The 14560-nt window shown below is 45.6% G+C and overlaps 4 protein-coding genes across 4 annotated transcripts; 2 read left to right on the top strand and 2 right to left on the bottom strand.

Annotated features, from left to right (window-relative positions):
* The first annotated feature begins 2335 nt into the window (after positions 1 to 2335).
* Positions 2336 to 3644, top strand: LOC142050676 (histone H1.01-like). Its single transcript, XM_075079652.1, has one exon. The coding sequence runs from the start codon at positions 2336 to 2338 to the stop codon at positions 2993 to 2995; it is 660 nt and encodes a 219-aa protein (XP_074935753.1). The 3' UTR covers positions 2996 to 3644.
* On the bottom strand, positions 3400 to 4379 carry LOC142050687 (histone H2A-IV). The gene has a single exon (XM_075079696.1). The coding sequence runs from the start codon at positions 4377 to 4379 to the stop codon at positions 3990 to 3992; it is 390 nt and encodes a 129-aa protein (XP_074935797.1). The 3' UTR covers positions 3400 to 3989.
* Positions 4380 to 4490: 111 nt separating this feature from the next.
* LOC142050684 (histone H2B 1/2/3/4/6-like) lies at positions 4491 to 5566 on the top strand. The gene has a single exon (XM_075079663.1). It carries the CDS (start codon positions 4648 to 4650, stop codon positions 5116 to 5118), a length of 471 nt encoding a protein of 156 aa, XP_074935764.1. The 5' UTR covers positions 4491 to 4647; the 3' UTR covers positions 5119 to 5566.
* An 8002-nt stretch (positions 5567 to 13568) lies between these two features.
* Positions 13569 to 14439, bottom strand: LOC142050538 (histone H2A-IV). Its single transcript, XM_075079258.1, has one exon. The coding sequence runs from the start codon at positions 14354 to 14356 to the stop codon at positions 13967 to 13969; it is 390 nt and encodes a 129-aa protein (XP_074935359.1). The 5' UTR covers positions 14357 to 14439; the 3' UTR covers positions 13569 to 13966.
* Between the last annotated feature and the right edge of the window lie 121 nt (positions 14440 to 14560).

Raw genomic sequence — 14560 nt, 5'->3', positions numbered from 1 at the left:
GGATGAGCAGACAACTGGGATGGTGACCATTTTTGCCACCTCAATTTCATCCGCCAATAAAGGTAAATCAACACCCTGTGAAGACAAAACTGAGGGCTGGCGCGTCTAAATCTCCTCTAGTGAAGGTTACTGAAGTAAATGTTCTTGAGTTCAACATAACAAAATTAGGCAGCAGGAGTTTTCAGTTTGCTGACATGTCACTCAAAGTCTACACTTTTCCCCTGTCTGTGTGGTATGAAGTGTCTTGGTAGCTGCAAAATGTCATCTCCTCCAAGCATTGTTACTTTGTTTCACTATATAGTCAAGTCAACTGAAAGTCTCATTCATGATCTGCAAACACATACAGGATATAGGCTTAAAACCCCATTTATTTATTGATTTATTTTACTTCAGTTCTGCCAATTTGTGAAGGTACGTGTTCAATATCCACACCAAAGAATTTCATTCCTGTATTCTTATTTATGTCACATAACTTTTACAAACAAGACCCTGTAAGTCCCAATTTGATTAGTCCTTTTCTTAGCTTTCTTTCTGTTGAAGCATTACAGAGCCCAGGCGCACTTCTCCTGCAACCTTTTTTTCTGATATTTTCTTCTTCTCAGGTGCAGATTGCAATTTTTCCCTTCATTGCATTTATTCATAGTTTCATATTCACTGAAACACAATTTACAGCACACTAAAATGATTTCTTGTTATATACACATTTAGTATTTACAGAACAGCCATTGTAAATGAAACAATGAAGTGGAAATAGGATTACACTTACCTCAAACTACCTGTTCCTACAATCAGAAATTTTGGTTGCTAATATCTACTTAAACAGTGTGTTTACATTATACGTAATATCTGATTATATCAAAGGAAACCAGAGGGCAGGGCTGAAGAGTAGTCTTTCTGATTCTTAAAGAACTATGAAAGGCAATGGAAAATACACTTGCTTATAATCAAGTACAGATTAATGAAATATTATTCCAGAGCTCTGTTCTGTTCAGCATATTACATCATTTTCAACTAGATATCAATATTGACTGAATTCTTCCTGGTTCTTTAGGACCGACCTATGGCCTACCTCTCCCCTTGTTAAAACTCAGGTTATCACAAAGTGCTTTAATTTTTGTCCTGAGAGCATTTCCTTATTTCAATGATGGCTGTAAAATGCCTAAGGAAGAATTAGGTGGGTTTTATTTTAAGTGGGAAGAGGATTCAGAATATGCTTTAGATAAACCTTTGCATAGACATACTATGTGAGATGTATTTTAAAAATTACCAACAGTAATGTGGTTTCAAATTCTACTACTCTTAGAGAAAATACATAACAAGATAATACTTCCTGAGCAGGAAAATCATAACTGCTAACCTGCTACACTAGCCCTCACACGTCTTAAATTACTAGAGAGACAAAGATCATTTCAGTAAATACCACCAGAAGTTTAGGAGCTTGCTTTCTTTTACAAAGATACAGTTCTGTAACATCAGATAACAAATGACAGATTCCTTGAAAGTGACATGCCACAGAAAAAGCTAATAGCTTGATTTACTTAATAACTGATACAGAAATTCATATGGAAAACAAACAAAAGAAATAAAACACTGAACACAAGGTAGCAGGGTAAGTTTGCCTCCCTTCTACTGAAATTCCAGGAATACTAAATAAAAGAACTGTATGTTCATAAATGCCCAGATATTTACAAATTGCTTATGGCTCTATAAAAAGTGCAATAGGAGGTTGTACGAGACACTATTTCACTAGACTTTAGCGTTTTAGGAGGTAAAACACATGGTCAAAGGAACCGGTTCTTAATCCATATTCAGAGCTGAAAGAGGAGTTTGTGTTACTTCCTCCTCTTCAAAATCAGTTTAAACTGTCAAAATAGCTTTAATTCGGCAGATTTCAACTTTGACCACAAGAAAACCCTCTAAAGAATCAGACTGAGTGGTTGCTGTTGCATTTCTGTCAAAAGGAAATTTTTAATTTGCAAGGAAAAACAAAAGTTTCTCTCTTCAGAGGTCTCTCCAGCAGCAGCACACGGGATTTATCGCTTCTCCTTTAACTCAGGCCACGCGTTCGCGGCTGGAAACTCTCCCGAACGCAAGTACCTGCTCTTCTTCTCCCTCCCCGGGGAAATGGGGCGATTTGGTGGCAGAAATTCCGAGGAAAATACACTTTTGTTAGTCCAAAGAAACACAAATCGAGCACACCGGAGGGCTCCCCGGCCGTGCAGCGGGGCGGGCTCTGCAACGCACCAATCACCGCGCGGCTCCTCTCTAAAAATACGAGCATCTGACCCGCGCCAGCCCAATTGTGTTCGCCTGCTCCGCAGAGGACGCCGCCGCGATGTCCGAGACTGCTCCCGCCGCCGCCCCCGATGCGCCCGCGCCTGCCGCCAAGGCCGCCGCCAAGAAGCCGAAGAAGGCGGCGGGCGGCTCCAAAGCCCGCAAGCCGGCGGGCCCCAGCGTCACCGAGCTGATCACCAAGGCCGTGTCCGCCTCCAAGGAGCGCAAGGGGCTCTCCCTCGCCGCCCTCAAGAAGGCGCTGGCCGCCGGCGGCTACGATGTGGAGAAGAACAACAGCCGCATCAAGCTGGGGCTCAAGAGCCTCGTCAGCAAGGGCACCCTGGTGCAGACCAAGGGCACCGGCGCCTCCGGCTCTTTCCGCCTCAACAAGAAACCGGGAGAAGTGAAAGAGAAAGCCCCCAAGAAGCGGGCGGCCGCTGCCAAGCCCAAGAAGCCGGCGGCCAAGAAGCCCGCCAGCGCCGCCAAGAAGCCCAAGAAGGCAGCAGCAGTGAAGAAGAGCCCCAAGAAAGCCAAGAAGCCGGCGGCTGCCGCGGCCAAGAAAGCGGCCAAGAGTCCCAAGAAAGCGGCCAAGGCAGGCCGCCCCAAGAAAGCAGCGAAGAGCCCGGCCAAGGCGAAGGCGGTGAAGCCCAAAGCAGCCAAGCCCAAGGCGGCCAAGCCGAAAGCGGCCAAGGCGAAGAAGGCGGCGCCCAAAAAGAAGTAAATTATACCAGAAGAGTCCTGCTCTACATATTTTGTTATCCAACGGCTCTTTTAAGAGCCACCCACACTTTCCCTAAAGGAGCTGAGGCACCGAGGTCGTCAGTAACCTGCGGCATGGATCCAGTAAGTCGTCAGAGGTCAATTGTATCTTCTCTTCCCCCCCCCCCCAACCCCCGACGATTACCGAAAGAAGCGCTAACGAGCACGGTATGACGCGGCGGCTTTAGGGAAGTGTAGACTTTTACATCTTTTTTGCTGAGTAATTGGTTTGACTACCAGGAAGCAATGTTTTGTAGTAATGATTTGATAAAAATCGGATGTACTTTTTTTAAGAATATATTTTGTAACAAAAGTAATGCAGTTGTCAGGCACGCTATACTGAGCCATGTCTAATCTATTGTATTATTTCTCTTAAGGGGTATCCTTAAATGATTTTGTCTGATTGGGGGAGGAGGGGAGGGTTTTCCTTATCGACCTGAAAATAGCCGTGAGCTCTCCCATTCCTTTTGTTCCGGATGAGAAAGAAAAGGAGCTTTAAGTATTGAAAAAGCCCGCCCTGACCAAGGATTGGCCAGCGGAGAACCCGGCCCGCTGCCCTCCCCCCCCTTCGCCTCGTAAATCTGGTGCCGCTGCAGCCGCTCTCGCAGGAGGGGGGGGGGGTAGGGGGTGAGGGACGCCGATATACCTTGTTCCCATGTTCTCTGGCGGAAGAACCCAACGGACAATGTCCTATGCCAGCAAAAGCTTATGGGAGGACATTTATGGCACGACTTTATGTTAGCAAAAACATGGAAAGCGTTGCTACTATAACCGCGCCAAAAATAATGTTAATAAACATGGAGAAAATGAAACAAAATGGGTTGAGTAATTCATGTGAACCGGAGTAACTATAGAGCAGGGATAACTGAGCTCTTTTATGATTTTGTGGGTGGCTCTGAAAAGAGCCTTTGGGTTAACGTCTCCGGAAGAGACAACGTGCCTCTTTTCCGTTGTGTTCACTTGGCTTTAGCCTTGTGGCTGTCGGTCTTCTTGGGCAGCAGCACGGCCTGGATGTTGGGCAGCACCCCGCCCTGCGCGATGGTCACCTTGCCCAGCAGCTTGTTGAGCTCTTCGTCGTTGCGGATGGCCAGCTGGAGGTGGCGCGGGATGATGCGCGTCTTCTTGTTGTCGCGGGCCGCGTTGCCCGCCAGCTCCAGGATCTCGGCCGTCAGGTACTCCAGCACGGCCGCCAGGTACACCGGGGCGCCGGCGCCCACCCGCTCCGCGTAGTTGCCCTTGCGCAGCAGCCGGTGCACGCGGCCCACGGGGAACTGCAGCCCGGCCCGCGACGAGCGCGACTTGGCCTTGGCGCGCGCCTTCCCGCCCTGCTTCCCGCGCCCGGACATCCTTACTCGATTCCGCGTTCACTTCTCTGAAAAACTGGCAACAGAGCGAAGGGACCTGGCGGCGCGCCTCAGCTATAGCTTCGTTTTCCCACCTCTCCCCTTCGCTGATAGGCTGAGAACTAGGTCTCCCCTGGATAGCCAATGAGAACGCGAATCGAATTCTGACCAATGAAAAGCAGGTAGACGGGTGTAATGACGAGAGAACATGTTCTGACCAATCAAAGTACACGTAGTGAATGCTGCTCATTTGCATAAGAGGCCTATAAATATGTGGAACGCGGCTACTTCCCCCCACTTCGCTTTCCTGCTCCTGACGCGGACGGTCTGTGTGGTCTCTGATAGAGCCGCGTTTGCTGCGATGCCCGAGCCGGCCAAGTCCGCCCCCGCGCCCAAGAAGGGCTCCAAGAAGGCGGTGACCAAGACGCAGAAGAAGGGCGACAAGAAGCGCAAGAAGAGCCGCAAGGAGAGCTACTCGATCTACGTGTACAAGGTGCTGAAGCAGGTGCACCCCGACACGGGCATCTCGTCCAAGGCCATGGGCATCATGAACTCCTTCGTGAACGACATCTTCGAGCGCATCGCCGGCGAGGCCTCTCGCCTGGCGCACTACAACAAGCGCTCCACCATCACCTCGCGGGAGATCCAGACGGCCGTGCGGCTCCTGCTGCCCGGCGAGCTGGCCAAGCACGCCGTCTCCGAGGGCACCAAGGCTGTCACCAAGTACACCAGCTCCAAGTAGAGCGCCTCGGATCGTCGGTTTTAACCCAAAGGCTCTTTTAAGAGCCACCCACCTTTTCAATTTAAAGGGCTGTACAGTCAAATGCAGGAAATCTTAATTTCTTAATGTGAATTTTTAATTTACAGTCTTCTTTTATGACTTAAGTGTGAGAAATACTTTTTTTTTTCCGTTAGGAAGCGTAAACTACTTGGCAACAAATGACTTACTGTAAGTAAAGTGTTTGTAACTGAAGTTTTCTTATTTTCTTGCTCAGTGATACTGTTTCCTTATGGTTCTATTACACTCTTAAGGTTGTGGTGTGTTTCATGTGCAATACATCACTCTTAATTTTGAGCATGTTCATCTTATGTGTTATAAATTGAAGGGAAATTTATATTTCTGTAGTTTTTACAGAATTTACAATTCTGTAGTTTTCTAGTCGGGAAAGAATAAATTTTTGTTACCGGAAGCTTACTGATATCCATCGTTTTAACTGCTTTAACAGCATCTACCGCTTAATGGCGCTCAGTCTTTTTTTTTGTTTTAACTTCTCCAGCAAAGTGAGAGGTCTACAGTGTACTGCACTGTAAAACAATTTATGTAGTAGCAAGTGACACTTACCTTAAAATTATGTTACTAATAGCCCAGTGACAAATAGAGCACAAAATTTTCTGAATTTCTTCAGTAATTTTATTAATTCTGATATGTGTGTGTGTTTTACAGTAACTGGCAAGGCTTCTTCCTATGGCTGCTTTAGGAAGAGAATATTCCCCTGATAAATAAAAAGTGGAGTGGAATATTATTTTATAGCTACCCAACCTTTTCTGTGTTTATACGTCATTAAAATAAGTAGGTAGCCACTACAGGCTGACTTCTTTCTTTTGATAAACTTTCAGAGTTTATCAAACAGCTGTTAATCACCCCTAAAGTCCTTTAGCCTCAAACAGTTGGCTGAATCATTCCTTCACATTCTTGGGTAATTAGACCCTGCTGTAGATGCAGATACAAGCCATTATCATCGTCGCTCAAACTGGACCTGAATAATCCTGATTTCCAAGAATATTCCGTGGATTTGTAAACACCTTTAGTCCATACAGGGACCACAAAATCACCCAAGATATTCTTTCTAGTACTAACTGAATGTTGTTTGGTGTTGCAGGTACAGATGCAGGCACCAGGTAGGTCTCTCTTAAATTGGCCAGTAATTTATCAAAGTTAATTTCATCTTGAAGGCTGACTGGATTTCAGGTATTCAGTAATAAGGGGCACTCTCCATGCTCAGTTCTCCAGCAGCCTCAAATGGAGTTCAGAGATGTGCTCTCCAAATGACTTAGTGCAAACTCTGAAACACAGTTTCCACATTCTGGGCTTCTATATCTGTTCAATACCTAAAAAGATGAATAAAACATTGTATATTCAATTTTTTTAGGTTTTTGTGTAAGGGGATATGTGGGTTGCTAGAAAGAAACTCAAGAAAATATAAACTAAAAGTGCTCAGACTTTGGTGGTGGTGGTAATCATTAGAAGAATTTGTCAGTGGGCATTATTCTCAATAATCAGTCACATAAACATCAAAGTTGGTGATGTTTTAATATAAAATGACCTTAGTTCAAATCGCAGCTATCACATGGCAGCCCTCTTGCCTCAGTTACAGTAGGAGCTCAGTGATGCCTTTTGGCCTTGCAAGTCCATGAATCCATAAGCATTCTTTTTGCCATTCTTCTGAATGCTGCGTGCATTTTTAATACAGCTTTCACAGACATTTCAGGGATATTTCTTAAGGCTGTTTCAGTATATGAAATTGTTCCTAGGCTAATGAAACTTCACTCAACAAAAAAGAAAATGTTGCTTACAATTGCTGCTTCCAATCTCAGTATGCTCGATAAAGCAATATTAGGGGTCTGTAATGAGATCATTGCATTTATACCTACACACACATCATCCAATCTGATTCTAACACATCCATTATTTTTCTATCAGTGCTGAGACTAAAGTTTCTCAAATGACAAAAATCAACTACCATGGAAAATATTTTGTACTTGTTTCTTTCACTAGAGGTAAAAGTAGTAGTATTTAGGCCCAGTAAGAATAGTGAACATAACAATTTCATCCCACAGAAGGATGAACATTCAAAATCAATAAACCAAATAGTGTAAATATAAAATCATATGACAGCATGTTCTTCCATCTTTCCTGTGCTTTAAAGTTCTCTCCAGTTCAAAGCAGTTTTTCCTTGTATTCCTAAATCCATTCTACCCAGATGACATCGCCCATCAACAGTAAGATAGAACAGCATTCAAATACATCACCCTGGCGTAGCAAGAATTATGCTACCGCCACCTAGACCATTGTAGGCATTATGTGGATGCCATCTCATGAGGGCTGGTCCCTAGGTTCCTGCTTGAAGCAGATGAGTCTCCAATCCACTGAGTAAATAAGTGGTTTATTTATCCGACATGCAGAGTAACTCGACCTGGGTGCCCCCAGTTATACCCATGCCACCCAGCACTTGAACCCCAAGTCCATCACTTAATTCTGGTCCATGGTCTCTTGATTTCTTATTGTTTCCTTAGTCACTGCACGGGCCACCTTCTGAGGTTTCCTCTTGGAATTATTTTCTTTGTCCTTACCTTCTTGATTCTGCTTGTACCTGCTAGTTCTGTGTTTGCAGCATTAGTGTTATCAAAAAGTTTACTCTCTGTCAGCTCTTGTGGCCTAAGGCTTCAACTAATTTAACTACTAGCACTAAGCAAGGCTGTTAGTCCTAACAGTTCTCAGCACTAGGAAGTGCTAGAATACCTAAGCGTTAGGCCCTTTGTGCTGTGTTTTTCTGTACCCTTTATGTCTGTCTTCAAAATACCTCTTTATCCACAGCAACTGAAATACAGGGAATATTTATTTTTGGTTATACAAACATTTTTGTCAAAATACCTTTTTTTATATCAGCAACATTTTGTATATCAAATTATCAGTTACATTACAGTTTACTCCAGTAGTGAATAACCACCCATAAACAATATTGAAGAACAATCCAAGCAGCTATGAAAAAATTCCCCTATCTTATTTTTAATAGAATAATCACAGAATGGCAGGGGTTCGAACGGACTTCTGGAGATCATCTTGTCCCACCCCCCTGCTTGAGCAGGGACACCTAGAACAGGGGGCACAGGACTGTGTCCAGGCAGGTTTTGAATGTCTCCAGGGAAGGAGAATCCACAACCTCCCTGGGCAGCCTGTTCCACTGCTCTGTCACCCTCACAGTAAAGGAGTTTTTCCTCATATTGAAGTGGAATTTCCTGTGTTCCAACTTGTACCCATTGCCCCATGTCCTGTCACTAGGCACTATCAAAAAGAGCCTAGTCCCATCATCCTGACACCCACCCTTTAGATATTGATAAGTATTGATGAAATCCTCCCTCAGCCTTCTCTTCTCCAGGCTAAACAAACCCAAGTCTCTCAGCCTTTCCTCATAAGGGAGATGCTCCAGTCCCCTGATCATCTTGGTAGCTCTCTGCTGGACTTGCTCAAGTAGTTCCACATCCTTCTTAAGCTGGGGGTCCCAAAACTGGGCACAGTACTCCAAATATGGTCTCAATAATAGTAGCATCCTTGGAAATACTTATATCTTCTCTAGATCAACATATCTACAGTAAATTTTTTTTTTTTTAATCATCATGTTTTAAAAAAAAGTGTGATTTTATTTCTGTAAAAGTGAAATACACCAGCTGGGCAAACAAATAACTGTATTCTCTAGCTAACTCACTGCAAAGTGAATCAGAAACAAGAAAGAGATGCCATACACCTGATCCAAAGCCTCAAAAAATCACTGCCTGTAGCAGTTTTTTACTACTTCCTGCTCTGGGGTCACACAACCAGAGGCCTGTGTAGGTTGAAAGGGTGTGTTAGGTTTTGGTTTGGGTTTCTTTGGAGGCTGCAAAAAAGTAATTTGATGGCCTGTCCTGATTGAGAGGTTGTTCGAAAGCATTCCTTGTCAAAAATTGTACTAAGTATTAATCACAGAGGTTCTTCCTTTTTTTTTTTTTAACACAGGTAAGCTCAGGAAGCAATTCTGGTCATATGTGCGTTTTAAAACTAGATAATAGCTTGTGTGTTAAAGGAGTATCAGGACAGCTTGGCATTGTCATCACCAGTGAAATCCACAATGGTTTTGTAGTTGTAGCCATACTTGCATTGCATGTAAATTTTGTACTTGATAAGGGAAACGGAAGAAAAAAAATCCCAAAATAAGAAGTGGGTACACATGGAGAGTTACAGCTGAAATTTCGACTTCAGAGTAAAGGATCTTGCACTATCTTTGTGCAGGATCAGAGCTAAGAAGAAATGCATGTACCTCTTGTATGCACCACCCCATTTTCCTCTCATAGCAAGTAGCAGCCACTGCAACATGAAACACGCCACATGATAAAGTTCTTGGTGGTTTTTTTTAATTATTATTATTTTTTGCCTCGTGTGCTTGAAACACAGCAAGGGTAGTGTCTTTAATCAGCCTGCTGAGAAAAGAGTACAATAATTACCACAGGAAAGACATAAGCCTAAATCTTTCTACACGTCGAAATACGTCTTTAAATAGGGCTGCCTCCTCCTGTGCTCCAGGCACCAGCAGACCTGGCTGACCGCTTCACAGGCAAATCCGGTGCCTGGGCCCAACTGAGCTGGATCAGGAAGCCCAGATAATGTATCTGAATCGGCTCCTCTCACTCACGCAGCGGCTCTTAAACTCTGTCTTTTGAAATCGCTAATACAAATCCCATGGAAGAAGGGAAACGGTCACACGGGTGTAAGTCATACTTAGCTCCTGAAATTTTAGCCTTAACTTAAATGTCATGCAAAACCTCGTGGGCCGTGTATGCGTTGTACTTCAGACTTATAATAGCAGCTTCTAATTATGCATTTATCAACGAGACAAAAATCAAACAATGAGGCGTTTCTAAAACGTTGATAAAGACAATTAGAGCGATTAACCGTTTTGAGAACACCATGAAGACAGGTAAGCCTTTTACTCTTTTTTTTTTTCATTTTAACAATTTTTTCCACCTGATAACATTTGCATGAAAGACCGTATTTCTCAGCAGGAAATTATACAGGATATAAACAGGGAACATCAGGAAGCTTCCGACGAAATGGGGGTTATTTACAGCATTTATCTGAACTGAATAATGTGGACTCTTCCGTTTACCCTATAGGTTTATTTCTCGACAAAGAAAGAGTTAAAAATACTTTAACAGATGAAAAAGTGAAAAGGAAATATCTTGTCTCTGGATTTAAAAAACTCCGACGCCCTGCTCTGCCCTTCCCGGAGATATCCGACCCTTTTGTTTGCCTTCATCCCGCTGTCCCCAGGCGCCTCCTCCAGTACAGGGGGTTCGGGGGGTGCCACAGAGCCCACCCAGCCTCCAACCCCCGCAACGCCCGCATCCCCTCTGCGTCTATCTTCTCGGCCCCGCCCGGCCTCCCTCCCTGCTTCTCTTCTCGAACCAGGCCGTATTACGCCGTGCTCCCTCCTTCAACTCGTCCGCAAGGGACCCCGGCTCCCTCCTGATCTGGCAGGAGGTTCAGTGCTTATTTCCCAGTCTCTGGCACCGGCGCGGGGAGCCGGAAAATCTCCGCTTGCCACAGGCGGACAGATAAACCCGGAGGGTTTCGCTGTCGCTGTTTTGTCCCGAAAAGCGGGTTGGTTCGCCCGGTGTGCAAAATGCCAAACTACATATAGAGCAGAGGTATTTTATTCAATTCATTTTTGTACAAAGATTGGTGCTAGGCGATAACCCACAAAGCTAGCACCCCGCACCGAGACACTACAAGGCATTTATACAGCTAAATGTGCCAGTCACCGCCAATATTCACATGCCTCAGCTAATAATCTGTTAATTTCTTTCTCTCTTCAATGTAAAGGTCCAGTTCCCTTTTAATTTACCACCCATGCTCAGAGAGTAAAGCACTTACTAGCAGGGGCTGTTCCTGGCCTCTGGGCCTGATTTTTAGGATTATAATGAGGATAGTTCCCCTAATGGGCACTTTGTTTTAGTTCTTATCAACATCCCAAGTAGTTGTTCTCCTTGTCTATACGCTCTGTCACCCCATTCTCATAATATTCTGAAACGGAATCTTTGCTTTCATCAGTCTTTCAGCTCTCCTCCTGGATGTAGTCATTAAAGAAGTGCTTCTTTATCTCTTAGTTCCCGCGTTTGGGGGTCAAATTTTGTTTTGCCAAGCTCACATAATTGTTATGGCTTATCGGAAAATTCCAAAATTTCCATTTTCTTCAGGATATCAGCTGAAGAAACAAGGGGTCCTGGTGGGAACCGCCCGCTCCGTTATCCACCAACCGCTGCATTTCCGCAGCGACGAGGTAATTTAGCTTCAGCCTGAGCCGTCGACGTAATTAAACTCGTGGGATTAAATAACACACTAGGGCTGATGCTGCTTGGTAGATGTTAAAACCCCTTTGGGCATTTGTGTTCTTTCCCTGCTTCCCTTGCTCAATGAATAATACGCACAACGAAAAAAGCAATAAATTCATACATAATTAACGCGTTTCAAAGTCCACCCAGCTCTCCGATCCTGGTGCCGACGTGCGCGTCCGCCGTCCAAAACAGCGCACGTCCCCGTAGCTCAGGCGCGACGGGTGAAGGGGGATGTGCGGTGGCGGCTGTCCCAGCAACGGCCGATGTGCGGAAGAGTGGTCCGGGAGGGGTGCGGGAGAGGGACGACCCCCCCCGGGAGGGGCGGGGGGCTGCCCTGCCTTTTTCGCCCCGGAGCGCCGGCTCCTCAGAGCTGCTGAGTGGTGCCATTCACGGGCTCGTGAAGGCACATTTTGTCTCTTGAGGATAGGCGTTTTCCCCTTCATCTCCCATTCATCTGTTGCAAAACAGAGCTAATGTTAAAGAAATAACCGGGAAATCCGTCTGTGCCGCTTACAGCAGACTGCAGGTGTTCACATCTTGTTAAGAAATATATATGTTTTCAAAACCAATCCGCCCACTTAACCCAGTTTTTGTAAACCACACCTGTTCACGAAAGTGTCTGGCTGTAAAATGTACATTTGAGGTCTTGTGGCCCTTCACAGTTTAAACCTCACGTAGCCCCATGGGTTTTGTTAAGGCTTTGTTTCCTAGATATACGAATTGAAACTAGAGCTAGACAATACCTAAGTGATTTCTGCAAGAGGGAAATAAGAGGAATAGCTGCAATAAAAATAATGAATACTATATCTTCTGTACTATTGCATTTATACTGTTGATACCAGAGTATTTTTATAAGGCAAAAAAATTCAAAAGATTGTCCTCCTGAAAGTTTCTACAGCCTAGAAACTAGAATTTAAATTCCCTCACACAACATCGAGATGATCCACATGTACCCAGGGGCTTTCATAGGAACCTTCCCCAGTTTTACAACAGTCTATAGTGCTTCCAATATGCAAACAGTTTCATTTTCTCTAAGAAACACAGAGATGGAGGGAGTGGAGGCTACCTTCCCGTGTAGGTGGGCGAACTTTTTACCGACTCAATTTTAGGAAAGCTAGACTCATTGAACATCGGGTCCACAGATATGTTAGCCACATCTCTCTCTTCTCTCTACTGGAGAGCAGAGATGGGAAAAACTGTGTTTATGTTGAAAACCACTCTGGTTGCTCCGGTGCCAAACGAGCTCATCAGCAAGACCAAGTCCGTCCCCACGAAGCACAAAAAAAGAGCCCCAGAAATGTCAAGAAGCTGGCAGCCCCTGAGGCCAAGAGCCTGCACAACACTAAGGCTAAAAAAAGCACCGAGGAGCTCTGCTAAAGCCAGAGGGAATTCGGAAGCAAGCAGGGCAGAACTAGAGCAGCGAAACGACTTGAAGACGAAAGCGTGCCCTGCTGCAACTGCAGCAGCTTTTCCAAGAACCACTCGCCTTCTCCAAAAAGGTGGCAGCTCGAAACTCCCTGTGCCTCACAGAGGAGAGATGTGCAAATCCAGCCAATAGCTCCAGAAAAAAGAAATGAAAAGCTCTTTCTAGTGTAAGGCAGCAGCCGCCACCGTGGCAGCACATCACATCAGGCAGCTCATGGAGAACACTGATAACCCTGCCCGGAATCCTTCCCCAGGGCTCTGCAGAGTTCATTCTACCAAGGAAAACCAGCGAGACTCACATGACAGTGTTAAAATGCAGCGAAAAAATGGAAAACAACAAGGGGCCAGAGGAAGGGAAAATCCCTCCTGTTGCGAAAGAATTGCTTCAGGGTCACTGCCGAGACTGCACGGTTTCTTCAGGGTTTTATTTTTCGTGTGGGCTGACTTTTATTTCACCTGCCCCTTCTCTCCAGGTGCAAAAACTCCATGTAGCCCAGAATCGCAACAGTGATCAGCTACTCTTACTCCCAACGCAACAGAAATAACCTAGACTTTAGGACGACTTTTGTTTATATCACCCTGTAATAAATACTGCATGAAGAACTCACAGGAAAGCTGGAGTTCATTTTCCAGGAAGCACAATGTTTACTCTTACATCATACAAAACCATACTTGCCACTGTTACCACGTTAAAAACATCCATTCTCAAAACAAAAAAAAGTATTTTATTAAACAGAAGAGGTAAAAATTTAACAAAGGAAGTAAAGTTAATCCCTCCGTGGAGTGATCCAAACTCATTAAAAAGCAACAATAGAACTGCCCTATAAAAAAAATAAGACAATCAGGAAGAGAGAAAAGCATAGTTAAGACAAACACTTTAACAAAAAACGCCTTAAAAGTGCATGACTACATTCACTGGAAGAACCAAAAATCAAAGAGAACGACTCAACCCTTTATGACCATTGTGGGCGGCTCTGAAAAGAGCCTTTGTTTCGATTTCTAATGAGTCTTAGACGCGTTCACTTGGCTTTAGCCTTGTGGCTGTCGGTCTTCTTGGGCAGCAGCACGGCCTGGATGTTGGGCAGCACCCCGCCCTGCGCGATGGTCACCTTGCCCAGCAACTTGTTGAGCTCCTCGTCGTTGCGGATGGCCAGCTGGAGGTGGCGCGGGATGATGCGCGTCTTCTTGTTGTCGCGGGCCGCGTTGCCCGCCAGCTCCAGGATCTCGGCCGTCAGGTACTCCAGCACGGCCGCCAGGTACACCGGGGCGCCGGCGCCCACCCGCTCCGCGTAGTTGCCCTTGCGCAGCAGCCGGTGCACGCGGCCCACGGGGAACTGCAGCCCGGCCCGCGACGAGCGCGACTTGGCCTTGGCGCGCGCCTTCCCGCCCTGCTTCCCGCGCCCGGACATCTTCACAGACAGCTCCAGCAGCCGACCCCCAAAGCACCTCGGCAAAACCACCGACCTGCTGCTGCCACCTACCCCCGCCCGCCCGCTTATATCCGGCTCGGGCGGAGCGGCAGCGCCATCGCTGACTGGCTGCAAGGGAGACGGTTGTTTCGCAGCCAATGGGCACACGGATCGAGAGGCGCCCAATGGCGAGGCTCATGGAGG

Source organism: Phalacrocorax aristotelis, chromosome 1 (assembly GCF_949628215.1).
Source record: "Phalacrocorax aristotelis chromosome 1, bGulAri2.1, whole genome shotgun sequence".
NCBI lineage: Eukaryota > Metazoa > Chordata > Aves > Suliformes > Phalacrocoracidae > Phalacrocorax > Phalacrocorax aristotelis.
Note: the sequence above shows the minus strand (reverse complement) of the source record. Positions and strands in the feature narration are given on the sequence as shown.

Bases quoted from the DNA above. Each gene is read 5' to 3' on its own strand.
- LOC142050676 (XM_075079652.1), top strand. From the start codon at position 2,336: ATGTCCGAGACTGCTCCCGCCGCCGCCCCCGATGCGCCCGCGCCTGCC.
- LOC142050687 (XM_075079696.1), bottom strand. From the start codon at position 4,379: ATGTCCGGGCGCGGGAAGCAGGGCGGGAAGGCGCGCGCCAAGGCCAAG.
- LOC142050684 (XM_075079663.1), top strand. From the start codon at position 4,648: ATGTGGAACGCGGCTACTTCCCCCCACTTCGCTTTCCTGCTCCTGACG.
- LOC142050538 (XM_075079258.1), bottom strand. From the start codon at position 14,356: ATGTCCGGGCGCGGGAAGCAGGGCGGGAAGGCGCGCGCCAAGGCCAAG.